Source organism: Stigmatopora argus, chromosome 22 (assembly GCF_051989625.1).
Source record: "Stigmatopora argus isolate UIUO_Sarg chromosome 22, RoL_Sarg_1.0, whole genome shotgun sequence".
Taxonomy (NCBI): Eukaryota; Metazoa; Chordata; class Actinopteri; order Syngnathiformes; family Syngnathidae; genus Stigmatopora; species Stigmatopora argus.
This window is the reverse complement of record NC_135408.1, coordinates 11365751-11393071: the sequence shown is the minus strand read 5'-3', so window position 1 is coordinate 11393071 and position 27321 is coordinate 11365751. Positions and strand designations below refer to the sequence as shown.

At 30.9% G+C, this 27321-nt stretch overlaps 1 protein-coding gene and 1 long non-coding RNA gene across 3 annotated transcripts; one reads left to right on the top strand and one right to left on the bottom strand.

Annotated features, from left to right (window-relative positions):
• The first annotated feature begins 1052 nt into the window (after positions 1-1052).
• LOC144068023 (uncharacterized) lies at positions 1053-21888 on the top strand. 2 transcript variants are annotated; one of them, XR_013298089.1, is made up of 7 exons: positions 1053-1151; positions 3310-3403; positions 19944-20052; positions 20150-20388; positions 20601-20718; positions 21152-21335; positions 21557-21888. It is a non-coding gene; the product is annotated as an uncharacterized LOC144068023 (long non-coding RNA). The 2 variants fall into 2 exon arrangements; XR_013298088.1 differs by having other exon boundaries at positions 21152-21345.
• nufip2 (nuclear FMR1 interacting protein 2) lies at positions 19556-27068 on the bottom strand. Its single transcript, XM_077592200.1, has 4 exons — positions 26787-27068; positions 23930-25348; positions 23811-23843; positions 19556-21775 (listed from the first exon to the last, which is right to left on the bottom strand). Exons 1-4 carry the CDS (start codon positions 26935-26937, stop codon positions 21723-21725), a joined length of 1656 nt encoding a protein of 551 aa, XP_077448326.1. The 5' UTR covers positions 26938-27068; the 3' UTR covers positions 19556-21722.
• Positions 27069-27321: the final 253 nt, after the last annotated feature.

Sequence of the window (27321 nt, the reverse complement as noted above, 5' to 3'; positions counted from 1 at the left end):
TTAAGAAAAAAAGCCTTACTATACTATGTCGTGTTTTAAGAAAAAAAGCCTTACTATACTATGTCGTTTTTTAAGAAAAAAAGCCTTACTATACTATGTCGTTTTTTAAGAAAAAAAGCCTTACTATACTATGTCGTTTTCTAGGGAAAAAAAGCCTTACTATACTATGTCGTTTTTTAAGAAAAAAAGCCTTACTATACTATGTCGTTTTTTAAGAAAAAAGGCCTTACTATACTATGTCGTTTTTTAAGAAAAAAAGCCTTACTATACTATGTCGTTTTTTAAGAAAAAAAGCCTTACTATACTATGTCGTTTTTTAAGAAAAAAAGCCTTACTATACTATGTTGTTTTTTAAGAAAAAAAGCCTTACTATACTATGTCGTTTTTTAAGAAAAAAAGCCTTACTATACTATGTCGTTTTTTAAGAAAAAAAGCCTTACTATACTATGTCGTTTTCTAGGGAAAAAAGCCTTACTATACTATGTCGTTTTTTAAGAAAAAAAGCCTTACTATACTATGTCGTTTTTTAAGAAAAAAAGCCTTACTATACTATGTCGTTTTTAAGGGAAAAAAGCCTTACTATACTATGTCGTTTTCTAGGGAAAAAAGCCTTACTATACTATGTCGTTTTTTAAGAAAAAAAGCCTTACTATACTATGTTGTTTTTTAAGAAAAAAAGCCTTACTATACTAAGTCGTTTTTTAAGAAAAAAAGCCTTACTATACTATGTCGTTTTTTAAGAAAAAAAGCCTTACTATACTATGTCGTTTTTTAAGAAAAAAAGCCTTACTATACTATGTCGTTTTTTAAGAAAAAAAGCCTTACTATACTATGTTGTTTTTTAAGAAAAAAAGCCTTACTATACTATGTTGTTTTTTAAGAAAAAAAGTCTTACTATACTATGTCGTTTTTAAGAAAAAAAAGCCTCACTATACTATGTCGTTTTTTAAGAAAAAAAGCCTTACTATACCATGTCGTTTTTTAAGAAAAAAAGCCTTACTATACTATGTCGTTTTTTAAGAAAAAAAGCATTACTAATTGCGTTCCCTTGTTACAGATATTGTCTCATGAGTGTGCAGGGCTGCTTCACAGATTTCCATATCGACTTTGGAGGCACTTCAGTGTGGTACCACATCCTACAAGGTGGAAAGGTCAGTAAGCACGTCTGGAAAAGTTCAAGCTATACTATGTCGTTTTTAAAGAAAAAAAGCCTTACTATACTATGCCGTTTTTAAAGAAAAAAAGCCTTACTATACTATGTCGTTTTTAAAGAAAAAAGCCTTACTATACTATGTCGTTTTTTAAGAAAAAAAGCCTTACTATATTATGTCGTTTTTTAAGAAAAAAAGCCTTACTATACTATGTCGTTTTTTAAGAAAAAAAGCCTTACTATACTATGTCGTTTTTTAAGAAAAAAAGCCTTACTATACTATGTCGTTTTTTTAAGAAAAAAAGCCTTACTATACTATGTCGTTTTTTTAAGAAAAAAAGCCTTACTATACTATGTCGTTTTTTTAAGAAAAAAAGCCTTACTATACTATGTCGTTTTTTTTAAGAAAAAAAGCCTTACTATACTATGTCGTTTTCTAGGGAAAAAAGCCATACTATACTATGTCGTTTTTTAAGAAAAAAAGCCTTACTATACTATGTCGTTTTTTAAGAAAAAAAGCCTTACTATACTATGTCGTTTTTTAAGAAAAAAAGCCTTACTATACTATGTCATTTTTTTAAGAAAAAAAGCCTTACTATACTATGTCGTTTTTTAAGAAAAAAAGCCTTACTATACTATGTCGTTTTTTAAAGAAAAAAAGCCTTACTATACTATGTCGTTTTTTAAGAAAAAAAGCCTTACTATACTATGTCGTTTTTTAAGAAAAAAAGCCTTACTATACTATGTCGTTTTTTAAGAAAAAAAGCCTTACTATACTATGTCGTGTTTTAAGAAAAAAAGCCTTACTATACTATGTCGTTTTTTAAGAAAAAAAGCCTTACTATACTATGTCGTTTTTTAAGAAAAAAAGCCTTACTATACTATGTCGTTTTCTAGGGAAAAAAGCCTTACTATACTATGTCGTTTTTTAAGAAAAAAAGCCTTACTATACTATGTCGTTTTTTAAGAAAAAAGGCCTTACTATACTATGTCGTTTTTTAAGAAAAAAAGCCTTACTATACTATGTCGTTTTTTAAGAAAAAAAGCCTTACTATACTATGTCGTTTTTTAAGAAAAAAAGCCTTACTATACTATGTTGTTTTTTAAGAAAAAAAGCCTTACTATACTATGTCGTTTTTTAAGAGAAAAAGCCTTACTATACTATGTCGTTTTTTAAGAAAAAAAGCCTTACTATACTATGTCGTTTTTTAAGAAAAAAAGCCTTACTATACTATGTCGTTTTCTAGGGAAAAAAGCCTTACTATACTATGTCGTTTTTTAAGAAAAAAAGCCTTACTATACTATGTCGTTTTTTAAGAAAAAAGGCCTTACTATACTATGTCGTTTTTTAAGAAAAAAAGCCTTACTATACTATGTCGTTTTTTAAGAAAAAAAGCCTTACTATACTATGTCGTTTTTTAAGAAAAAAAGCCTTACTATACTATGTTGTTTTTTAAGAAAAAAAGCCTTACTATACTATGTCGTTTTTTAAGAAAAAAAGTCTTACTATACTATGTCGTTTTTTAAGAAAAAAAGCCTTACTATACTATGTCGTTTTCTAGGGAAAAAAGCCTTACTATACTATGTCGTTTTTTAAGAAAAAAAGCCTTACTATACTATGTCGTTTTTTAAGAAAAAAAGCCTTACTATACTATGTCGTTTTTAAGGGAAAAAAGCCTTACTATACTATGTCGTTTTCTAGGGAAAAAAGCCTTACTATACTATGTCGTTTTTTAAGAAAAAAAGCCTTACTATACTATGTCGTTTTTTAAGAAAAAAACCCTTACTATACTAAGTCGTTTTTTAAGAAAAAAAGCCTTACTATACTATGTCGTTTTTTAAGAAAAAAAGCCTTACTATACTATGTCGTTTTTTAAGAAAAAAAGCCTTACTATACTATGTCGTTTTTTAAGAAAAAAAGCCTTACTATACTATGTTGTTTTTTAAGAAAAAAAGCCTTACTATACTATGTTGTTTTTTAAGAAAAAAAGTCTTACTATACTATGTCGTTTTTAAGAAAAAAAAGCCTCACTATACTATGTCGTTTTTTAAGAAAAAAAGCCTTACTATACCATGTCGTTTTTTAAGAAAAAAAGCCTTACTATACCATGTCGTTTTTTAAGAAAAAAAGCATTACTAATTGCGTTCCCTTGTTACAGATATTGTCTCATGAGTGTGCAGGGCTGCTTCACAGATTTCCATATCGACTTTGGAGGCACTTCAGTGTGGTACCACATCCTACAAGGTGGAAAGGTCAGTAAGCACGTCTGGAAAAGTTCAAGCTATACTATGTCGTTTTTAAAGAAAAAAAGCCTTACTATACTATGCCGTTTTTAAAGAAAAAAAGCCTTACTATACTATGTCGTTTTTAAAGAAAAAAGCCTTACTATACTATGTCGTTTTTTAAGAAAAAAAGCCTTACTATATTATGTCGTTTTTTAAGAAAAAAAGCCTTACTATACTATGTCGTTTTTTAAGAAAAAAAGCCTTACTATACTATGTCGTTTTTTAAGAAAAAAAGCCTTACTATACTATGTCGTTTTTTTAAGAAAAAAAGCCTTACTATACTATGTCGTTTTTTTAAGAAAAAAAGCCTTACTATACTATGTCGTTTTTTTAAGAAAAAAAGCCTTACTATACTATGTCGTTTTTTTTAAGAAAAAAAGCCTTACTATACTATGTCGTTTTCTAGGGAAAAAAGCCATACTATACTATGTCGTTTTTTAAGAAAAAAAGCCTTACCTTACTATACTATGTCGTTTTTTAAGAAAAAAAGCCTTACTATACTATGTCGTTTTTAAGGGAAGAAAGGCTTACTATACTATGTCGTTTTTTAAAGAAAAAAAGCCTTACTATACTATGTCGTTTTTTAAGAAAAAAAAGCCTTACTATACTATGTCGTTTTTTAAGGAAAAAAAGCCTTACTATACTATGTCGTTTTTTAAGAGAAAAAGCCTTACTATACTATGTCGTTTTTTAAGAGAAAAAGCCTTACTATACTATGTCGTTTTTTAAGAGAAAAAGCCTTACTATACTATGTCGTTTTTTAAGAGAAAAAGCCTTACTATACTATGTCGTTTTTTAAGAGAAAAAGCCTTACTATACTATGTCGTTTTTTAAGAGAAAAAGCCTTACTATACTGTGTCGTTTTTTAAGAGAAAAAGCCTTACTATACTATGTCGTTTTTTAAGAAAAAAAGCTTTACTATACTATGTCGTTTTTTAAGAAAAAAAGCCTTACTATACTATGTCGATTTTTAAGAAAAAAAGCCTTACTATATTATGTGTTTTTTAAGAAAAAAAGCCTTACTATACTATGTCGTTTTTTAGGGAAAAAAGCCTTACTATACTATGTCGTTTTTTAAGAAAAAAAGCCTTACTATACTATGTCGTTTTTTAAGAAAAAAAGCCTTACTATACTATGTCGTTTTTTAAGAAAAAAAGCCTTACTATACTATGTCGTTTTTTAAGAAAAAAAGCCTTACTATACTATGTCGTTTTTTAAGAAAAAAAGCCTTACTATACTATGTCGTTTTTTAAGAAAAAAAGCCTTACTATACTATGTCGTTTTTTAAGAAAAAAAGCCTTACTATACTATGTCGTTTTTTAAGAAAAAAAGCCTTACTATACTATGTCGTTTTTTAAGAAAAAAAGCCTTACTATACTATGTCGTTTTTTAAGAAAAAAAGCCTTACTATACTATGTCGTTTTTTAAGAAAAAAAGCCTTACTATACTATGTCGTTTTTTAAGAAAAAAAGCCTTACTATACTATGTCGTTTTTTAAGAGAAAAAGCCTTACTATACTATGTCGTTTTTTAAGAGAAAAAGCCTTACTATACTATGTCGTTTTTTAAGAGAAAAAGCCTTACTATACTATGTCGTTTTTTAAGAGAAAAAGCCTTACTATACTATGTCGTTTTTTAAGAGAAAAAGCCTTACTATACTATGTCGTTTTTTAAGAGAAAAAGCCTTACTATACTATGTCGTTTTTTAAGAAAAAAAGCCTTACTGTACTATGTCGTTTTTTAAGAAAAAAAGCCTTACTATACTATGTCGTTTTTTAAGAAAAAAAGCCTTACTATACTATGTCGTTTTTTAAGAAAAAAAGCCTTACTATACTATGTCGTTTTTTAAGAAAAAAGCCTTACTATACTATGTCGTTTTTTAAGAAAAAAAGCCTCACTATACTATGTCGTTTTTTAAGAAAAAAAGCCTTACTATACTATGTCGTTTTTTGAAGAAAAAAAGCCTTACTATACTATGTCGTTTTTTAAGAAAAAAAGCCTTACTATACTATGTCGTTTTTTAAGAAAAAAAGCCTTACTATACTATGTCGTTTTTTAAGAAAAAAAGCCTTACTATACTATGTCGTTTTTTAAGAAAAAAAGCCTTACTATACTATGTCGTTTTTATGAAAAAAAGCCTTACTATACTATGTCGTTTTTTAAGAAAAAAAGCCTTACTGTACTATGTCGTTTTTTGAGGAAAAAAAGCCTTACTGTACTATGTCGTTTTTTGAGGAAAAAAGCCTTACTATACTATGTCGTTTTTTTAAGAAAAAAAGCCTTACTATACTATGTCGTTTTTTAGGGAAAAAAGCCTTACTATACTATGTCGTTTTTTAAGAAAAAAAGCCTTACTATACTATGTCGTTTTTTAAGAAAAAAAGCCTTACTATACTATGTCGTTTTTTAAGAAAAAAAGCCTTACTATACTATGTCGTTTTTTAAGAAAAAAAGCCTTACTATACTATGTCGTGTTTTAAGAAAAAAAGCCTTACTATACTATGTTGTTTTTTAAGAAAAAAAGCCTTACTATACTATGTCGTTTTTTAAGAAAAAAAGCCTTACTATACTATGTCGTTTTTTAAGAAAAAAAGCCTTACTATACTATGTCGTTTTCTAGGGAAAAAAGCCTTACTATACTATGTCGTTTTTTAAGAAAAAAAGCCTTACTATACTATGTCGTGTTTTAAGAAAAAAAGCCTTACTATACTATGTCGTTTTTTAAGAAAAAAAGCCTTACTATACTATGTCGTTTTTTAAGAAAAAAAGCCTTACTATACTATGTCGTTTTTTAAGAAAAAAAGCCTTACTATACTATGTCGTTTTCTAGGGAAAAAAGCCTTACTATACTATGTCGTTTTTTAAGAAAAAAAGCCTTACTATACTATGTCGTTTTTTAAGAAAAAAGGCCTTACTATACTATGTCCTTTTTTAAGAAAAAAAGCCTTACTATACTATGTCGTTTTTTAAGAAAAAAAGCCTTACTATACTATGTCGTTTTTTAAGAAAAAAAGCCTTACTATACTATGTTGTTTTTTAAGAAAAAAAGCCTTACTATACTATGTCGTTTTTTTAAGAAAAAAAGCCTTACTATACTATGTCGTTTTTTTTAAGAAAAAAAGCCTTACTATACTATGTCGTTTTCTAGGGAAAAAAGCCATACTATACTATGTCGTTTTTTAAGAAAAAAAGCCTTACTATACTATGTCGTTTTTTAAGAAAAAAAGCCTTACTATACTATGTCGTTTTTTAAGAAAAAAAGCCTTACTATACTATGTCGTTTTTTTAAGAAAAAAAGCCTTACTATACTATGTCGTTTTTTAAGAAAAAAAGCCTTACTATACTATGTCGTTTTTTAAAGAAAAAAAGCCTTACTATACTATGTCGTTTTTTAAAGAAAAAAAGCCTTACTATACTATGTCGTTTTTTAAGAAAAAAAGCCTTACTATACTATGTCGTTTTTTAAGAAAAAAAGCCTTACTATACTATGTCGTGTTTTAAGAAAAAAAGCCTTACTATACTATGTCGTTTTTTAAGAAAAAAAGCCTTACTATACTATGTCGTTTTTTAAGAAAAAAAGCCTTACTATACTATGTCGTTTTTTAAGAAAAAAAGCCTTACTATACTATGTCGTTTTCTAGGGAAAAAAGCCTTACTATACTATGTCGTTTTTTAAGAAAAAAAGCCTTACTATACTATGTCGTTTTTTAAGAAAAAAGGCCTTACTATACTATGTCGTTTTTTAAGAAAAAAAGCCTTACTATACTATGTCGTTTTTTAAGAAAAAAAGCCTTACTATACTATGTCGTTTTTTAAGAAAAAAAGCCTTACTATACTATGTTGTTTTTTAAGAAAAAAAGCCTTACTATACTATGTCGTTTTTTAAGAAAAAAAGTCTTACTATACTATGTCGTTTTTTAAGAAAAAAAGCCTTACTATACTATGTCGTTTTCTAGGGAAAAAAGCCTTACTATACTATGTCGTTTTTTAAGAAAAAAAGCCTTACTATACTATGTCGTTTTTTAAGAAAAAAAGCCTTACTATACTATGTCGTTTTTAAGGGAAAAAAGCCTTACTATACTATGTCGTTTTCTAGGGAAAAAAGCCTTACTATACTATGTCGTTTTTTAAGAAAAAAAGCCTTACTATACTATGTCGTTTTTTAAGAAAAAAACCCTTACTATACTAAGTCGTTTTTTAAGAAAAAAAGCCTTACTATACTATGTCGTTTTTTAAGAAAAAAAGCCTTACTATACTATGTCGTTTTTTAAGAAAAAAAGCCTTACTATACTATGTCGTTTTTTAAGAAAAAAAGCCTTACTATACTATGTTGTTTTTTAAGAAAAAAAGCCTTACTATACTATGTTGTTTTTTAAGAAAAAAAGTCTTACTATACTATGTCGTTTTTTAAGAAAAAAAGCCTTACCTTACTATACTATGTCGTTTTTTAAGAAAAAAAGCCTTACTATACTATGTCGTTTTTAAGGGAAGAAAGGCTAACTATACTATGTCGTTTTTTAAAGAAAAAAAGCCTTACTATACTATGTCGTTTTTTAAGAAAAAAAAGCCTTACTATACTATGTCGTTTTTTAAGGAAAAAAAGCCTTACTATACTATGTCGTTTTTTAAGAGAAAAAGCCTTACTATACTATGTCGTTTTTTAAGAGAAAAAGCCTTACTATACTATGTCGTTTTTTAAGAGAAAAAGCCTTACTATACTATGTCGTTTTTTAAGAGAAAAAGCCTTACTATACTATGTCGTTTTTTAAGAGAAAAAGCCTTACTATACTATGTCGTTTTTTAAGAGAAAAAGCCTTACTATACTGTGTCGTTTTTTAAGAGAAAAAGCCTTACTATACTATGTCGTTTTTTAAGAAAAAAAGCTTTACTATACTATGTCGTTTTTTAAGAAAAAAAGCCTTACTATACTATGTCGATTTTTAAGAAAAAAAGCCTTACTATATTATGTGTTTTTTAAGAAAAAAAGCCTTACTATACTATGTCGTTTTTTAGGGAAAAAAGCCTTACTATACTATGTCGTTTTTTTAAGAAAAAAAGCCTTACTATACTATGTCGTTTTTTAGGGAAAAAAGCCTTACTATACTATGTCGTTTTTTAAGAAAAAAAGCCTTACTATACTATGTCGTTTTTTAAGAAAAAAAGCCTTACTATACTATGTCGTTTTTTAAGAAAAAAAGCCTTACTATACTATGTCGTTTTTTAAGAAAAAAAGCCTTACTATACTATGTCGTTTTTTAAGAAAAAAAGCCTTACTATACTATGTCGTTTTTTAAGAAAAAAAGCCTTACTATACTATGTCGTTTTTTAAGAAAAAAAGCCTTACTATACTATGTCGTTTTTTAAAGAAAAAAAGCCTTACTATACTATGTCGTTTTTTAAGAAAAAAAGCCTTACTATACTATGTCGTTTTTTAAGAAAAAAAGCCTTACTATACTATGTCGTTTTTTAAGAAAAAAAGCCTTACTATACTATGTCGTTTTTTAAGAAAAAAAGCCTTACTATACTATGTCGTTTTTTAAGAAAAAAAGCCTTACTATACTATGTCGTTTTTTAAGAAAAAAAGCCTTACTATACTATGTCGTTTTTTAAGAAAAAAAGCCTTACTATACTATGTCGTTTTTTAAGAAAAAAAAGCCTTACTATACTATGTCGTTTTTTAAGAAAAAAAGCCTTACTATACTATGTCGTTTTTTAAGAAAAAAAGCCTTGCTATACTATGTCGTTTTTTAAGAAAAAAAGCCTTACTATACTATGTCGTTTTTTAAGAAAAAAAGCCTTACTATACTATGTCGTTTTTTAAGAAAAAAAGCCTTACTATACTATGTCGTTTTTTAAAGAAAAAAAAGCCTTACTATACTATGTCGTTTTTTAAGAAAAAAAGCCTTACTATACTATGTCGTTTTTTAAGAAAAAAAGCCTTACTATACTATGTCGTTTTTTAAGAAAAAAAGCCTTACTATACTATGTCGTTTTTTAAGAAAAAAAGCCTTACTATACTATGTCGTTTTTTAAGAAAAAAAGCCTTACTATACTATGTCGTTTTTTAAGAAAAAAAGCCTTACTATACTATGTCGTTTTTTAAGAAAAAAAGCCTTACTATACTATGTCGTTTTTTAAGAAAAAAAGCCTTACTATACTATGTCGTTTTTTAAGAAAAAAAAGCCTTACTATACTATGTCGTTTTTTAAGAAAAAAAGCCTTACTATACTATGTCGTTTTTTAAGAAAAAAAGCCTTACTATACTATGTCGTTTTTTAAGAAAAAAAGCCTTACTATACTATGTCGTTTTTTAAGAAAAAAAGTCTTACTATACTATGTCGTTTTTTAAGAAAAAAAGCCTTACTATACTATGTCGTTTTTTAAGAAAAAAAGCCTTACTATACTATGTCGTTTTTTAAGAAAAAAAGCCTTACTATACTATGTCGTTTTTTAAGAAAAAAAGCCTTACTATACTATGTCGTTTTTTAAGAAAAAAAAGCCTTACTATACTATGTCGTTTTTTAAGAAAAAAAGCCTTACTATACTATGTCGTTTTTTAAGAAAAAAAGCCTTACTATACTATGTCGTTTTTTAAGAAAAAAAGCCTTACTATACTATGTCGTTTTTTAAGAAAAAAAGCCTTACTATACTATGTCGTTTTTTAAGAAAAAAAGCCTTACTATACTATGTCGTTTTTTAAGAAAAAAAGCCTTACTATACTATGTCGTTTTTTAAGAAAAAAAGCCTTACTATACTATGTCGTTTTTTAAGAAAAAAAGCCTTACTATACTATGTCGTTTTTTAAGAAAAAAAGCCTTACTATACTATGTCGTTTTTTAAGAAAAAAAGCCTTACTATACTATGTCGTTTTTTAAGAAAAAAAGCCTTACTATACTATGTCGTTTTTTAAGAAAAAAAGCCTTACTATACTATGTCGTTTTTTAAGAAAAAAAGCCTTACTATACTATGTCGTTTTTTAAGAAAAAAAGCCTTACTATACTATGTCGTTTTTTAAGAAAAAAAGCCTTACTATACTATGTCGTTTTTTAAGAAAAAAAAGCCTTACTATACTATGTCGTTTTTTAAGAAAAAAAGCCTTACTATACTATGTCGTTTTTTAAGAAAAAAAGCCTTACTATACTATGTCGTTTTTTAAGAAAAAAAGCCTTACTATACTATGTCGTTTTTTAAGAAAAAAAGCCTTACTATACTATGTCGTTTTTTAAGAAAAAAAGCCTTACTATACTATGTCGTTTTTTAAGAAAAAAAGCCTTACTATACTATGTCGTTTTTTAAGAAAAAAAGCCTTACTATACTATGTCGTTTTTTAAGAAAAAAAGCCTTACTATACTATGTCGTTTTTTAAGAAAAAAAGCCTTACTATACTATGTCGTTTTTTAAGAAAAAAAGCCTAACTATACTATGTCGTTTTTTAAGAAAAAAAGCCTTACTATACTATGTCGTTTTTTAAGAGAAAAAGCCTTACTATACTATGTCGTTTTTTAAGAGAAAAAGCCTTACTATACTATGTCGTTTTTTAAGAGAAAAAGCCTTACTATACTATGTCGTTTTTTAAGAAAAAAAGCCTTACTATACTATGTCGTTTTTTAAGAAAAAAAGCCTTACTATACTATGTCGTTTTTTAAGAAAAAAAGCCTTACTATACTATGTCGTTTTTTAAGAAAAAAAGCCTTACTATACTATGTCGTTTTTTAAGAAAAAAAGCCTTACTATACTATGTCGTTTTTTAAGAAAAAAAGCCTTACTATACTATGTCGTTTTTTAAGAAAAAAAGCCTTACTATACTATGTCGTTTTTTAAGAAAAAAAGCCTTACTATACTATGTCGTTTTTTAAGAAAAAAAGCCTTACTATACTATGTCGTTTTTTAAGAGAAAAAGCCTTACTATACTATGTCGTTTTTTAAGAGAAAAAGCCTTACTATACTATGTCGTTTTTTAAGAGAAAAAGCCTTACTATACTATGTCGTTTTTTAAGAGAAAAAGCCTTACTATACTATGTCGTTTTTTAAGAGAAAAAGCCTTACTATACTATGTCGTTTTTTAAGAGAAAAAGCCTTACTATACTATGTCGTTTTTTAAGAAAAAAAGCCTTACTATACTATGTCGTTTTTTAAGAAAAAAAGCCTTACTATACTATGTCGTTTTTTAAGAAAAAAAGCCTTACTATACTATGTCGTTTTTTAAGAAAAAAAGCCTTACTATACTATGTCGTTTTTTAAGAAAAAAGCCTTACTATACTATGTCGTTTTTTAAGAAAAAAAGCCTCACTATACTATGTCGTTTTTTAAGAAAAAAAGCCTTACTATACTATGTCGTTTTTTAAAGAAAAAAAGCCTTACTATACTATGTCGTTTTTTAAGAAAAAAAGCCTTACTATACTATGTCGTTTTTTAAGAAAAAAAGCCTTACTATACTATGTCGTTTTTTAAGAAAAAAACCCTTACTATACTATGTCGTTTTTTAAGAAAAAAAGCCTTACTATACTATGTCGTTTTTATGAAAAAAAGCCTTACTATACTATGTCGTTTTTTAAGAAAAAAAGCCTTACTGTACTATGTCGTTTTTTGAGGAAAAAAAGCCTTACTGTACTATGTCGTTTTTTGAGGAAAAAAGCCTTACTATACTATGTCGTTTTTTTAAGAAAAAAAGCCTTACTATACTATGTCGTTTTTTAGGGAAAAAAGCCTTACTATACTATGTCGTTTTTTAAGAAAAAAAGCCTTACTATACTATGTCGTTTTTTAAGAAAAAAAGCCTTACTATACTATGTCGTTTTTTAAGAAAAAAAGCCTTACTATACTATGTCGTTTTTTAAGAAAAAAAGCCTTACTATACTATGTCGTGTTTTAAGAAAAAAAGCCTTACTATACTATGTTGTTTTTTAAGAAAAAAAGCCTTACTATACTATGTCGTTTTTTAAGAAAAAAAGCCTTACTATACTATGTCGTTTTTTAAGAAAAAAAGCCTTACTATACTATGTCGTTTTCTAGGGAAAAAAGCCTTACTATACTATGTCGTTTTTTAAGAAAAAAAGCCTTACTATACTATGTCGTGTTTTAAGAAAAAAAGCCTTACTATACTATGTCGTTTTTTAAGAAAAAAAGCCTTACTATACTATGTCGTTTTTTAAGAAAAAAAGCCTTACTATACTATGTCGTTTTTTAAGAAAAAAAGCCTTACTATACTATGTCGTTTTCTAGGGAAAAAAGCCTTACTATACTATGTCGTTTTTTAAGAAAAAAAGCCTTACTATACTATGTCGTTTTTTAAGAAAAAAGGCCTTACTATACTATGTCCTTTTTTAAGAAAAAAAGCCTTACTATACTATGTCGTTTTTTAAGAAAAAAAGCCTTACTATACTATGTCGTTTTTTAAGAAAAAAAGCCTTACTATACTATGTTGTTTTTTAAGAAAAAAAGCCTTACTATACTATGTCGTTTTTTTAAGAAAAAAAGCCTTACTATACTATGTCGTTTTTTTTAAGAAAAAAAGCCTTACTATACTATGTCGTTTTCTAGGGAAAAAAGCCATACTATACTATGTCGTTTTTTAAGAAAAAAAGCCTTACTATACTATGTCGTTTTTTAAGAAAAAAAGCCTTACTATACTATGTCGTTTTTTAAGAAAAAAAGCCTTACTATACTATGTCGTTTTTTTAAGAAAAAAAGCCTTACTATACTATGTCGTTTTTTAAGAAAAAAAGCCTTACTATACTATGTCGTTTTTTAAAGAAAAAAAGCCTTACTATACTATGTCGTTTTTTAAAGAAAAAAAGCCTTACTATACTATGTCGTTTTTTAAGAAAAAAAGCCTTACTATACTATGTCGTTTTTTAAGAAAAAAAGCCTTACTATACTATGTCGTGTTTTAAGAAAAAAAGCCTTACTATACTATGTCGTTTTTTAAGAAAAAAAGCCTTACTATACTATGTCGTTTTTTAAGAAAAAAAGCCTTACTATACTATGTCGTTTTTTAAGAAAAAAAGCCTTACTATACTATGTCGTTTTCTAGGGAAAAAAGCCTTACTATACTATGTCGTTTTTTAAGAAAAAAAGCCTTACTATACTATGTCGTTTTTTAAGAAAAAAGGCCTTACTATACTATGTCGTTTTTTAAGAAAAAAAGCCTTACTATACTATGTCGTTTTTTAAGAAAAAAAGCCTTACTATACTATGTCGTTTTTTAAGAAAAAAAGCCTTACTATACTATGTTGTTTTTTAAGAAAAAAAGCCTTACTATACTATGTCGTTTTTTAAGAAAAAAAGTCTTACTATACTATGTCGTTTTTTAAGAAAAAAAGCCTTACTATACTATGTCGTTTTCTAGGGAAAAAAGCCTTACTATACTATGTCGTTTTTTAAGAAAAAAAGCCTTACTATACTATGTCGTTTTTTAAGAAAAAAAGCCTTACTATACTATGTCGTTTTTAAGGGAAAAAAGCCTTACTATACTATGTCGTTTTCTAGGGAAAAAAGCCTTACTATACTATGTCGTTTTTTAAGAAAAAAAGCCTTACTATACTATGTCGTTTTTTAAGAAAAAAACCCTTACTATACTAAGTCGTTTTTTAAGAAAAAAAGCCTTACTATACTATGTCGTTTTTTAAGAAAAAAAGCCTTACTATACTATGTCGTTTTTTAAGAAAAAAAGCCTTACTATACTATGTCGTTTTTTAAGAAAAAAAGCCTTACTATACTATGTTGTTTTTTAAGAAAAAAAGCCTTACTATACTATGTTGTTTTTTAAGAAAAAAAGTCTTACTATACTATGTCGTTTTTTAAGAAAAAAAGCCTTACCTTACTATACTATGTCGTTTTTTAAGAAAAAAAGCCTTACTATACTATGTCGTTTTTAAGGGAAGAAAGGCTAACTATACTATGTCGTTTTTTAAAGAAAAAAAGCCTTACTATACTATGTCGTTTTTTAAGAAAAAAAAGCCTTACTATACTATGTCGTTTTTTAAGGAAAAAAAGCCTTACTATACTATGTCGTTTTTTAAGAGAAAAAGCCTTACTATACTATGTCGTTTTTTAAGAGAAAAAGCCTTACCTTACTATACTATGTCGTTTTTTAAGAAAAAAAGCCTTACTATACTATGTCGTTTTTTAAGAGAAAAAGCCTTACTATACTATGTCGTTTTTTAAGAGAAAAAGCCTTACTATACTATGTCGTTTTTTAAGAGAAAAAGCCTTACTATACTATGTCGTTTTTTAAGAGAAAAAGCCTTACTATACTATGTCGTTTTTTAAGAGAAAAAGCCTTACTATACTATGTCGTTTTTTAAGAGAAAAAGCCTTACTATACTGTGTCGTTTTTTAAGAGAAAAAGCCTTACTATACTATGTCGTTTTTTAAGAAAAAAAGCTTTACTATACTATGTCGTTTTTTAAGAAAAAAAGCCTTACTATACTATGTCGATTTTTAAGAAAAAAAGCCTTACTATATTATGTGTTTTTTAAGAAAAAAAGCCTTACTATACTATGTCGTTTTTTAGGGAAAAAAGCCTTACTATACTATGTCGTTTTTTAAGAAAAAAAGCCTTACTATACTATGTCGTTTTTTAAGAAAAAAAGCCTTACTATACTATGTCGTTTTTTAAGAAAAAAAGCCTTACTATACTATGTCGTTTTTTAAGAAAAAAAGCCTTACTATACTATGTCGTTTTTTAAGAAAAAAAGCCTTACTATACTATGTCGTTTTTTAAGAAAAAAAGCCTTACTATACTATGTCGTTTTTTAAGAAAAAAAGCCTTACTATACTATGTCGTTTTTTAAGAAAAAAAGCCTTACTATACTATGTCGTTTTTTAAGAAAAAAAGCCTTACTATACTATGTCGTTTTTTAAGAAAAAAAAGCCTTACTATACTATGTCGTTTTTTAAGAAAAAAAGCCTTACTATACTATGTCGTTTTTTAAGAAAAAAAGCCTTACTATACTATGTCGTTTTTTAAGGAAAAAAGCCTTACTATACTATGTCGTTTTTTAAGAGAAAAAGCCTTACTATACTATGTCGTTTTTTAAGAGAAAAAGCCTTACTATACTATGTCGTTTTTTAAGAGAAAAAGCCTTACTATACTATGTCGTTTTTTAAGAGAAAAAGCCTTACTATACTATGTCGTTTTTTAAGAGAAAAAGCCTTACTATACTATGTCGTTTTTTAAGAAAAAAAGCCTTACTATACTATGTCGTTTTTTAAGAAAAAAAGCCTTACTATACTATGTCGTTTTTTAAGAAAAAAAGCCTTACTATACTATGTCGTTTTTTAAGAAAAAAAGCCTTACTATACTATGTCGTTTTTTAAGAAAAAAGCCTTACTATACTATGTCGTTTTTTAAGAAAAAAAGCCTCACTATACTATGTCGTTTTTTAAGAAAAAAAGCCTTACTATACTATGTCGTTTTTTAAAGAAAAAAAGCCTTACTATACTATGTCGTTTTTTAAGAAAAAAAGCCTTACTATACTATGTCGTTTTTTAAGAAAAAAAGCCTTACTATACTATGTTGTTTTTTAAGAAAAAAAGCCTTACTATACTATGTCGTTTTTTAAGAAAAAAAGCCTTACTATACTATGTCGTTTTTATGAAAAAAAGCCTTACTATACTATGTCGTTTTTTAAGAAAAAAAGCCTTACTGTACTATGTCGTTTTTTGAGGAAAAAAGCCTTACTGTACTATGTCGTTTTTTGAGGAAAAAAGCCTTACTATACTATGTCGTTTTTTTAAGAAAAAAAGCCTTACTATACTATGTCGTTTTTTAGGGAAAAAAGCCTTACTATACTATGTCGTTTTTTAAGAAAAAAAGCCTTACTATACTATGTCGTTTTTTAAGAAAAAAAGCCTTACTATACTATGTCGTTTTTTAAGAAAAAAAGCCTTACTATACTATGTCGTTTTTTAAGAAAAAAAGCCTTACTATACTATGTCGTTTTTTAAGAAAAAAAGCCTTACTATACTATGTCGTTTTTTAAGAAAAAAAGCCTTACTATACTATGTCGTTTTTTAAGAAAAAAAGCCTTACTATACTATGTCGTTTTTTAAAGAAAAAAAGCCTTACTATACTATGTCGTTTTTTAAGAAAAAAAGCCTTACTATACTATGTCGTTTTTTAAGAAAAAAAGCCTTACTATACTATGTCGTTTTTTAAGAAAAAAAGCCTTACTATACTATGTCGTTTTTTAAGAAAAAAAGCCTTACTATACTATGTCGTTTTTTAAGAAAAAAAGCCTTACTATACTATGTCGTTTTTTAAGAGAAAAAGCCTTACTATACTATGTCGTTTTTTAAGAGAAAAAGCCTTACTATACTGTGTCGTTTTTTAAGAGAAAAAGCCTTACTATACTATGTCGTTTTTTAAGAAAAAAAGCTTTACTATACTATGTCGTTTTTTAAGAAAAAAAGCCTTACTATACTATGTCGATTTTTAAGAAAAAAAGCCTTACTATATTATGTGTTTTTTAAGAAAAAAAGCCTTACTATACTATGTCGTTTTTTAGGGAAAAAAGCCTTACTATACTATGTCGTTTTTTAAGAAAAAAAGCCTTACTATACTATGTCGTTTTTTAAGAAAAAAAGCCTTACTATACTATGTCGTTTTTTAAGAAAAAAAGCCTTACTATACTATGTCGTTTTTTAAGAAAAAAAGCCTTACTATACTATGTCGTTTTTTAAGAAAAAAAGCCTTACTATACTATGTCGTTTTTTAAGAAAAAAAGCCTTACTATACTATGTCGTTTTTTAAGAAAAAAAGCCTTACTATACTATGTCGTTTTTTAAGAAAAAAAGCCTTACTATACTATGTCGTTTTTTAAGAAAAAAAGCCTTACTATACTATGTCGTTTTTTAAGAAAAAAAAGCCTTACTATACTATGTCGTTTTTTAAGAAAAAAAGCCTTACTATACTATGTCGTTTTTTAAGAAAAAAAGCCTTACTATACTATGTCGTTTTTTAAGGAAAAAAGCCTTACTATACTATGTCGTTTTTTAAGAGAAAAAGCCTTACTATACTATGTCGTTTTTTAAGAGAAAAAGCCTTACTATACTATGTCGTTTTTTAAGAGAAAAAGCCTTACTATACTATGTCGTTTTTTAAGAGAAAAAGCCTTACTATACTATGTCGTTTTTTAAGAGAAAAAGCCTTACTATACTATGTCGTTTTTTAAGAAAAAAAGCCTTACTATACTATGTCGTTTTTTAAGAAAAAAAGCCTTACTATACTATGTCGTTTTTTAAGAAAAAAAGCCTTACTATACTATGTCGTTTTTTAAGAAAAAAAGCCTTACTATACTATGTCGTTTTTTAAGAAAAAAGCCTTACTATACTATGTCGTTTTTTAAGAAAAAAAGCCTCACTATACTATGTCGTTTTTTAAGAAAAAAAGCCTTACTATACTATGTCGTTTTTTAAAGAAAAAAAGCCTTACTATACTATGTCGTTTTTTAAGAAAAAAAGCCTTACTATACTATGTCGTTTTTTAAGAAAAAAAGCCTTACTATACTATGTCGTTTTTTAAGAAAAAAAGCCTTACTATACTATGTCGTTTTTTAAGAAAAAAAGCCTTACTATACTATGTCGTTTTTATGAAAAAAAGCCTTACTATACTATGTCGTTTTTTAAGAAAAAAAGCCTTACTGTACTATGTCGTTTTTTGAGGAAAAAAGCCTTACTGTACTATGTCGTTTTTTGAGGAAAAAAGCCTTACTATACTATGTCGTTTTTTTAAGAAAAAAAGCCTTACTATACTATGTCGTTTTTTAGGGAAAAAAGCCTTACTATACTATGTCGTTTTTTAAGAAAAAAAGCCTTACTATACTATGTCGTTTTTTAAGAAAAAAAGCCTTACTATACTATGTCGTTTTTTAAGAAAAAAAGCCTTACTATACTATGTCGTTTTTTAAGAAAAAAAGCCTTACTATACTATGTCGTTTTTTAAGAAAAAAAGCCTTACTATACTATGTCGTTTTTTAAGAAAAAAAGCCTTACTATACTATGTCGTTTTTTAAGAAAAAAAGCCTTACTATACTATGTCGTTTTTTAAAGAAAAAAAGCCTTACTATACTATGTCGTTTTTTAAGAAAAAAAGCCTTACTATACTATGTCGTTTTTTAAGAAAAAAAGCCTTACTATACTATGTCGTTTTTTAAGAAAAAAAGCCTTACTATACTATGTCGTTTTTTAAGAAAAAAAGCCTTACTATACTATGTCGTTTTTTAAGAAAAAAAGCCTTACTATACTATGTCGTTTTTTAAGAAAAAAAGCCTTACTATACTATGTCGTTTTTTAAGAAAAAAAGCCTTACTATACTATGTCGTTTTTTAAGAAAAAAAGCCTTACTATACTATGTCGTTTTTTAAGAAAAAAAAGCCTTACTATACTATGTCGTTTTTTAAGAAAAAAAGCCTTACTATACTATGTCGTTTTTTAAGAAAAAAAGCCTTACTATACTATGTCGTTTTTTAAGAAAAAAAGCCTTACTATACTGTCGTTTTTTAAGAAAAAAAGCCTTACTATACTATGTCGTTTTTTAAGAAAAAAAGCCTTACTATACTATGTCGTTTTTTAAGAAAAAAAGCCTTACTATACTATGTCGTTTTTTAAGAAAAAAAGCCTTACTATACTATGTCGTTTTTTAAGAAAAAAAGCCTTACTATACTATGTCGTTTTTTAAGAAAAAAAGCCTTACTATACTATGTCGTTTTTTAAGAAAAAAAGCCTAACTATACTATGTCGTTTTTTAAGAAAAAAAGCCTTACTATACTATGTCGTTTTTTAAGAGAAAAAGCCTTACTATACTATGTCGTTTTTTAAGAGAAAAAGCCTTACTATACTATGTCGTTTTTTAAGAGAAAAAGCCTTACTATACTATGTCGTTTTTTAAGAGAAAAAGCCTTACTATACTATGTCGTTTTTTAAGAGAAAAAGCCTTACTATACTATGTCGTTTTTTAAGAAAAAAAAGCCTTACTATACTATGTCGTTTTTTTGTATAGTAAGGCTTTTTTTCTTAAAAAATACGACATAGTATAGTCAGGCTTTAAAAAAAAGACCTACTTTTTTGACCATTTGAAATACATTAACCCCACCCTCACACACAAAAACAGCACAGGTCATTTATAAATTTGACTTTTAATGGAAACTAAAATTGTGACAGATTCTTTTACGCTACAACATTGTTTTGTAATTGTCATGCTTACAAATATGGCAACCGTTCTGTTCAATGCAAAACAAAGTTAGATGACACATTTAAAGACTTGGATGTCAACATGTAAGACGTTTGAGAAATTATACGGCATATTTTCAACACGTTCAAATACGAATTTGTTCAAAAGAACCAGGCGCTACTTTGGACAAGGAACATCGCATGTAAAATCCTCGTCGCGTTGACAAAAAGGGTGCGTGGGGGAAGCAGAAAAGAAAAATGGCACCGATACGCTCGGAAGCAGATGTAAAACAATCAAAATTGCTGTTAAAAGTAGATTTCTTTCCACACTACAGGCACCTGAACACTAACTCGCTCGCTGCCATTGACGGTGAAACACTTCGAGGTGGGATAGCTAGCGTTGAATGGACTTTTAGTGTGGTGTCAATTGGTGAAATGACTCAGGTACAACAGGTCGTTGAATAGTTTTGCTGTTGTCAATAGGGCAAAGTGAGGTTTTTTTTTACTGGCTCTGGTATATGTCTATCACCGTCAATTGCAGGTGCTGAGTTAAAAACGGAGGGTGCAGTGACATGAAATATGAGGAACTGGCATCTAATAACAACAAGAACAGGAAAATTGGACTATGTCCTAAGATTTGAGAGGCTAAAGTTGTCTGTGGTAATGTGGAAGCCTACGTCAGCATCCTTGAGGTGATTGCACATCCTGAGAACAACTCCACGCCATCAAGCCTGACTCGACGCTAGCGCCAAACTGTTCCCGCATACGGCGCTTCAACAAGTAAGATTTTTTTTTGTTTTTTTTTTTGGTTTGCAGGCTGCATTGCTCACGGTTCACCCTGTCCTATATTTTACACAAGAAGCCTGCCTTCTGCTCAATTAAGTGCTTTGAAAAGGAGGTTGAGTCACTCGAGTTTCCGTCAGCTTAATACACTTTGAAAATCCTTGCTAACGATCATATCCTCTTTTTGTTCACCCTGTTTTGACTCACAGAAGCCTAAAGATGCCCTCTTTCGGTGAGGCCTAATCGGGCCACGGCAGCGAGGAGAGCACTTGAGCGACACACCGATTACGGAAGATGCTCCAGAGAGAAAAATCAAGAATCGGTCGGGTAAGAGCTAATCTTCTCTTACGTGTTGTGGTGAGCTAGCATATTTCAAATGGGGGGGAACAAACAGTACGTTTGACAAACATTTCAAAATAAAGTTACTTTGCACCAAGTCCACGACGGACAATATTGAAAGGGCTTTTGCTAAAAACTAGTCAGAGGCTCTTCCAAGATGTCATAATTCTAAATTAGAGGACATTGTGACCAGGGCTGAAAAAAAAGAACAAGATCCACATGATCATGGCTTTGTAAATGTTCCTGAGTTACAATTTTAATATTTTGTTTAGACAAGTAACAGCCCAGAGCCATTTATTTGTTTTTGTTTTTTTAGGGAGAGGATGATAGATCTCTAGGGACTAACACAAACGCAATTAGTTTACATAAAGTGCTAACGATCCACATGTTAACCGAATCGACGCTTTTTAAAACCTCACAGGTCTTCCATTGTGTTCGTCGATGCTGATTTGAAGATGCGATGACAAAGACATCACGGCGGGCAAATTTGGGCTTCCTAGACCTTTTTAATTGAATTACAGCTTTCTAAAACCATTTCAACCGATATCCACCAGTCAACATGCACGACGGACGAGATGGACGACAAAAAAGAAGGCCGAGGCAAGGTACGTACAGGTAGGTCGCCGCCGCCCGACTGAAATCAACCGTCTTGACGCCTACGCTGTGACCTAGACGTTTGGTTTTGGTTGAGGACTTGAGTTTCCTCACTGATTATTACCACTCCGTCATGGCGCCCACAGGAGTTGGGCGTTCTTTCAAAGCGTCAGTGGTGTATGTTTCTGCGGTTTGACGGTGCTAATAACGACTTCTTTTCTTTTCATTGTAGAGGCACCGATCGAAGGATCTCCTTTATTGTCCAAAAGGCCTTAAAAGAATTTGTGGGTGAGCCAAAAAATGTTTTTCACAGTTGTCCGTGTCCATAACATCTCAGATATCCAAGGAGGAACCACAGCACCCAGAAGAGACGCGCTCAAGTACTGCGTACGTCTGCATCATTGATCAGGTCCATCCTTGGCTCCGTCATAAACCAGTACTAGATTTGGATCTGAAATATAGAGAGATGGAGATCTGGTTAGGCTAACCCACTCCGCGACAACGACTCTCCAAAGTGCTGTCTTGCTCTAATATTTGTCCCATCGAATAAAATGTTGCATTGCAGATATTTTCTACAGCTTGCTTTATTTCATACAAGTATGTATACATACTTGTATGTATACATACATACTTGTATGTGCACATACTTGTATGTATACATGTATACATACAAGTATGTATACATACAAGTATGTATACATACAAGTATGTATACATACAAGTATGTATACATACAAGTATGTATACATACAAGTATGTATACATACAAGTATGTATACATACAAGTATGTATACATACAAGTATGTATACATACAAGTATGTATACATACAAGTATGTATACATACAAGTATGTATACATACAAGTATGTATACATACAAGTATGTATACATACAAGTATGTATACATACAAGTATGTATACATACAAGTATGTATACATACAAGTATGTATACATACAAGTATGTATACATACAAGTATGTATACATACAAGTATGTATACATACAAGTATGTATACATACAAGTATGTATACATACAAGTATGTATACATACAAGTATGTATACATACAAGTATGTATACATACAAGTATGTATACATACAAGTATGTATACATACAAGTATGTATACATACAAGTATGTATACATACAAGTATGTATACATACAAGTATGTATACATACAAGTATGTATACATACAAGTATGTATACATACAAGTATGTATACATACAAGTATGTATACATACAAGTATGTATACATACAAGTATGTATACATACAAGTATGTATACATGTATACATACAAGTATGTGTACATACAAGTATATGTACATACAAGTATATGTACATACAAGTATATGTACATACAAGTATATGTACATACAAGTATATGTACATACAAGTATATGTACATACAAGTATATGTACATACAAGTATATGTACATACAAGTATATGTACATACAAGTATATATACTTGTATGTATATATACACATACATGTATGTAGACATACAAGTATGTGTACATACAAGTATGTGTACATACATGTATGTATACATACAAGTATATATACATGCAAGTATGTGTACATACATGTATATATACATGTATGTATACATATAAGTATATATACATAAATACATATAAGTATATATACATACATATAAGTATATATACACATGTATGTATACATACATACAAGTATATATACATGTATGTATATATACACATGTATGTATACATACATACAAGTATATATACATGTATGTATACATACATACAAGTATATATACATGTATACATACATACAAGTATATATACACATGTATGTATACATACATACAAGTATATATACACATGTATGTATACATACATACAAGTATATATACACATGTATGTATACATACATACAAGTATATATACACATGTATGTATACATACATACAAGTATATATACACATGTATGTATACATACAAGTATATATATATATATATACACACACACAAAAGTTATTCAAAGCTAAATAATCAGAGTAAAGTGGCAAGAGGGAATCATTTCTGTATTAGAACACCATTTTTTGGGCTTATCTGTACTTAAACTCAATTACTGTAATAATGATTTACAGGATAACCTTTCCTGCCAAGGATAGGTTAGTAGAATTGGATTATAGTCATACACGACAACAGAAAAAACCTAGTAGGCATCCGCATGCGTGTGTGTATATATATATATATATATACATACATACATGCGGACACCTATTAGGTTTTTCTGTTGTCGTGTATGACTATTATCCAATTCTACTCACCTATTCTCGGCAGGAAAGGTCATCCTGTAAATCATTACAGTAATTCAGTTTAAGTACAGAGAAGCCCAAAAAATGGTATCCTAATAAAGAAATGATTCCCTTTGGCCAGTTTACTCTGATTATTTAGCTTTGTATAACTGACAATAGAAATCATAGAAAGTCAAAATTGAAACTTACATTGTTTTTGCAAGCTGAAAACGTACTCCATTTCTGCAGAAAAGAAAATAGAAACAAATCAGCATAAAATCCTCCGAGCAAAGTTGGCTGAGATTAGACGACGGGACGAAAATAAATACCTTTAGTGTGATAAGCGACAGCAGCTTTGACATCGAAGGCCCCCCGGCTCCGCCTCCCGCAGACGTCCCTCAACGAGACCTGTTCTTTCGACGCTCCGAACAACACGGCGTCGGCGCGGATCTGCGCGGGAAACCCCACGCTTGTCTTTTCTCCGTTCTCCTCCTCGGCCGGCGAAATAAGAAACGTCCGTTTTTCGGCGTCTCCGGCAGGGGCGGCCGTCTCCGGGAAGAAAGGACCTTCGAAGCGCCGTTGGCCCGGAGCGACGACATCCTCTGCGGGCGCCAAGTTGGGCTCGTTGATGAAGGACAGCCCCCATTTATTCTGGAAGATTTCTCCCAGGGCTTTTTGATTTGTCTGAGCGGCCGTTGGGTTGAGGTGGCGGGCACTAGGGAGCGCGGCTTGCATATTTAAAGGGTAAATTAAAAGAGAACACTTTCTCAGTTCGTACGGATCCACCTTAACCGGGCTACCCGTCGAGCTAGAGTCACACATACTTTCCAACGGAGATGCTACGTCGTCCGCACTTCCTGTAGCGGCCAGCGAAAAGAAGGTACCGTTCCCGCTAGCGGAAACAGGCCCGTTGGTAAAGCTAGCCGACGTGATGGTTTTCATGGCGGACATGGGAACCTGCGACAGTCTGATGGGAGGAGGCACTACTTCTGCTCCGCTTTGAGCTACTTTGTTGAGGTTCTCTTTGACTTTACTTGCATAACTGATCTTGGGAACTATTTTAGCACTGCTATTATCCACGGGAAACACTGGAGGGGGTTTAAACAAAGTCCACGAGTCCTCTTTGGAGCAAACCTTGGCTTTGTGGCGCTCCTCCATCTTTTTACCGACGGCTTTCCCTTCGGAGTTCTTCCGAGGAGGTTCCCCCGGCGTGGCCTCGGTCCGTCTCGGCGATGACTGCGTCTCCAACTTGTGCGTGGCTTTGATGCAGTCGAGTGGAGAAGTCCCCTCTTTCTCGGCGGCCTCCTCGATATCCAAAGCCGGAGGCTCTTGCTCTTTGTCGTCGTCTCCCATCGCGTTGACGATGTCCTTGTTACATCTCGCCTTCTGTTTCTTGGCCACGGTATAGCCGCCCTCCGATCCGCTGCCGTCATTGTCCTTGCACGAATAGCCATTTATAATAACGTCGCCGTGTGCGATACCATTTTGAAGCAAGGCGGCGTCTTGCTCATCCTCTTGATAGTTGAAGTCGGCAGCTTTACCGTTCTTTGGGTCCATAGTCTTTTTGGAGTCTAGTCCTTTGCCGCTAGATTTTGAAGCCGCCGAGTACGGCCGCGTCATCGACTTCTTCAGATTTGTGTTACTTGGGTGTCTGTTTCCATTGCCGTTGGGAGGATGCGGCATACCAGCAGTAGAAAACAAATGTCTGCTCTTCTCCACCTCCTCTTCAAGGCTTACTTTTTTGTTGCCTGAAATGAAGACACAAACACTTAATTCTGGTGTAACTAAATTATAAACAGACAAACTGCTGATGACATAAAATATAGGCAAACTTCCACTGGGTTAGCCCACACGTTAGAATCATCTAAATGAGTCACGGCACTAATTCAATGTCAGTTATTCTTTCAACTAAAAACAAAATCCAGAAAAAAAGACAAAATAGCAGTCAAAAATCAAGCTAAATGTATCGAAGTGATCTGTTGCTTTGAAGCCGACCAACTCTTTGTAAACAGAGGTCAAAGTTCACAATCACTTTTGCTGCGGCCGCAACTAGTTAGCGAAGGCCAAATACTGCTGCTTTAAACATGAACCTTCACCCAAAAATACATGAATGACACATCTAAGGATGCGCTGTGTGTTTTATTACTGACATGTGATATCCAGCACACAACGTACGTCAGAAGGACTACCTCTTCAGTGATTGGGCTAAATACAATTATATCTGATTTTAATAAATGTTTAGCTCGTGTAAAAGGCTGACACAAACGTGCATTTACAGTCATAACTGGATCACGACCAAGTTACAAAAGGTCTACTTTACGCAATGTTGTGTCAAGGAAGAGATTCACGTTGAGACAACTCACAACAACAAGCTCTCGAGAAACGAACAGAATACAAAACTGTATTTAACGCGTGTATGACACGCTTAAAAAGGTGTAACGGAGTTTATTGGGGGGAGGCTGAACATGCAACAGGCCTGTCAAAACCGCCTCGGACCGGCTAGCGTCATCTAGCAACCAGCCAGGTTGAAAACGAAGGCCAAGTATCATGACGTGGCCGCCTAAACGAAATCAAATCTAAAAAGAACGCGAATAAAATGTATACCCGGAGAAAGGCACGTCGTTGTATAGTATTTAACAAAAAAAAGACCCAACTAACCGGCTAACTAGAGTTTAGCATCTCAGTTGTAATCTAACATGGCCGACGGGAAATGGCAGCTCAGAACATTCCAGCGGAGCCGGTTCCCTGCCTTTCCTTTCCCTTAACGGGACGGCGTCCTCGAATGCGCCTAACTCGGTTTTATGGGGCATATTTGCGCTCTTGGTTACATCAAAGTGAATAAGTGTAGGCGACGCTAAAAGGTTCCCCCGTTAGTTGCGTTGGCTATGGGGAAATCGGGTGAGGGGATCGGCGCACAAGGTCAATCCCCGATATGTCAAACCAACACAGACCACAACTGTCACGCAATGTCAGCTAGCCATTCCGCCGCATAAACACACGCGTCTCCAAAAGACAAAAATGGTGTCAACGATCAGTTTTAATCAATCAAACACTCTTTGAAGTGATATGTAATTTTCTGCCGTAAAGCGAGACGCGACGCTTCATGCTTGGGTAACGTTAGCCGATTAGCATGAGCTGAGTAAGGCTAGCTAGCGAGTGTTAGCCAACTTTGGGTGCCGTCCTAACCTGTTTTCTTCGCGTTCGTTTCCTGATGCTGGCGCTGGTGGAAGTGGTTCTGCTCATGTTTTAGGCCAGCGGTCCACCGAGGAGGGCTGGCGTCGTCTCCGCGGTGTTGATTTCGACTGTGCCGTGCCCGGTCTTTGGGCTGCGCCTCCATTGAAGTGGAGAATGTGCGACTTGTGATGCGGCCGCTAATGCTAGCCTGCCGGTGAGGTGGAAAACAATGCAGACCAGTCCAATCGCTGCCAGAGCGAAACGGAAGCTTCGGGAAAACTACAAACGTCAGCAGTCACGTCTAAAAATGGTTTGTAACATCAGCTATTGATAGTTTGTATGCGAAGGAGTGGTGACATTATTTACATTAGTTACAACCTTCAATCGAAAGACTTGGAGGCGCTGGCACGTCTCCAGCTTATGAAAAGTACTTTATCCTTAGTTATATGAATAAAATATTGGCAAATTGGCAACAAAAACAACAAAGTACACGTACTTTAAAATGTACAGAAAGGCTACATGAGTACAAAAGTGAATATATTTACTG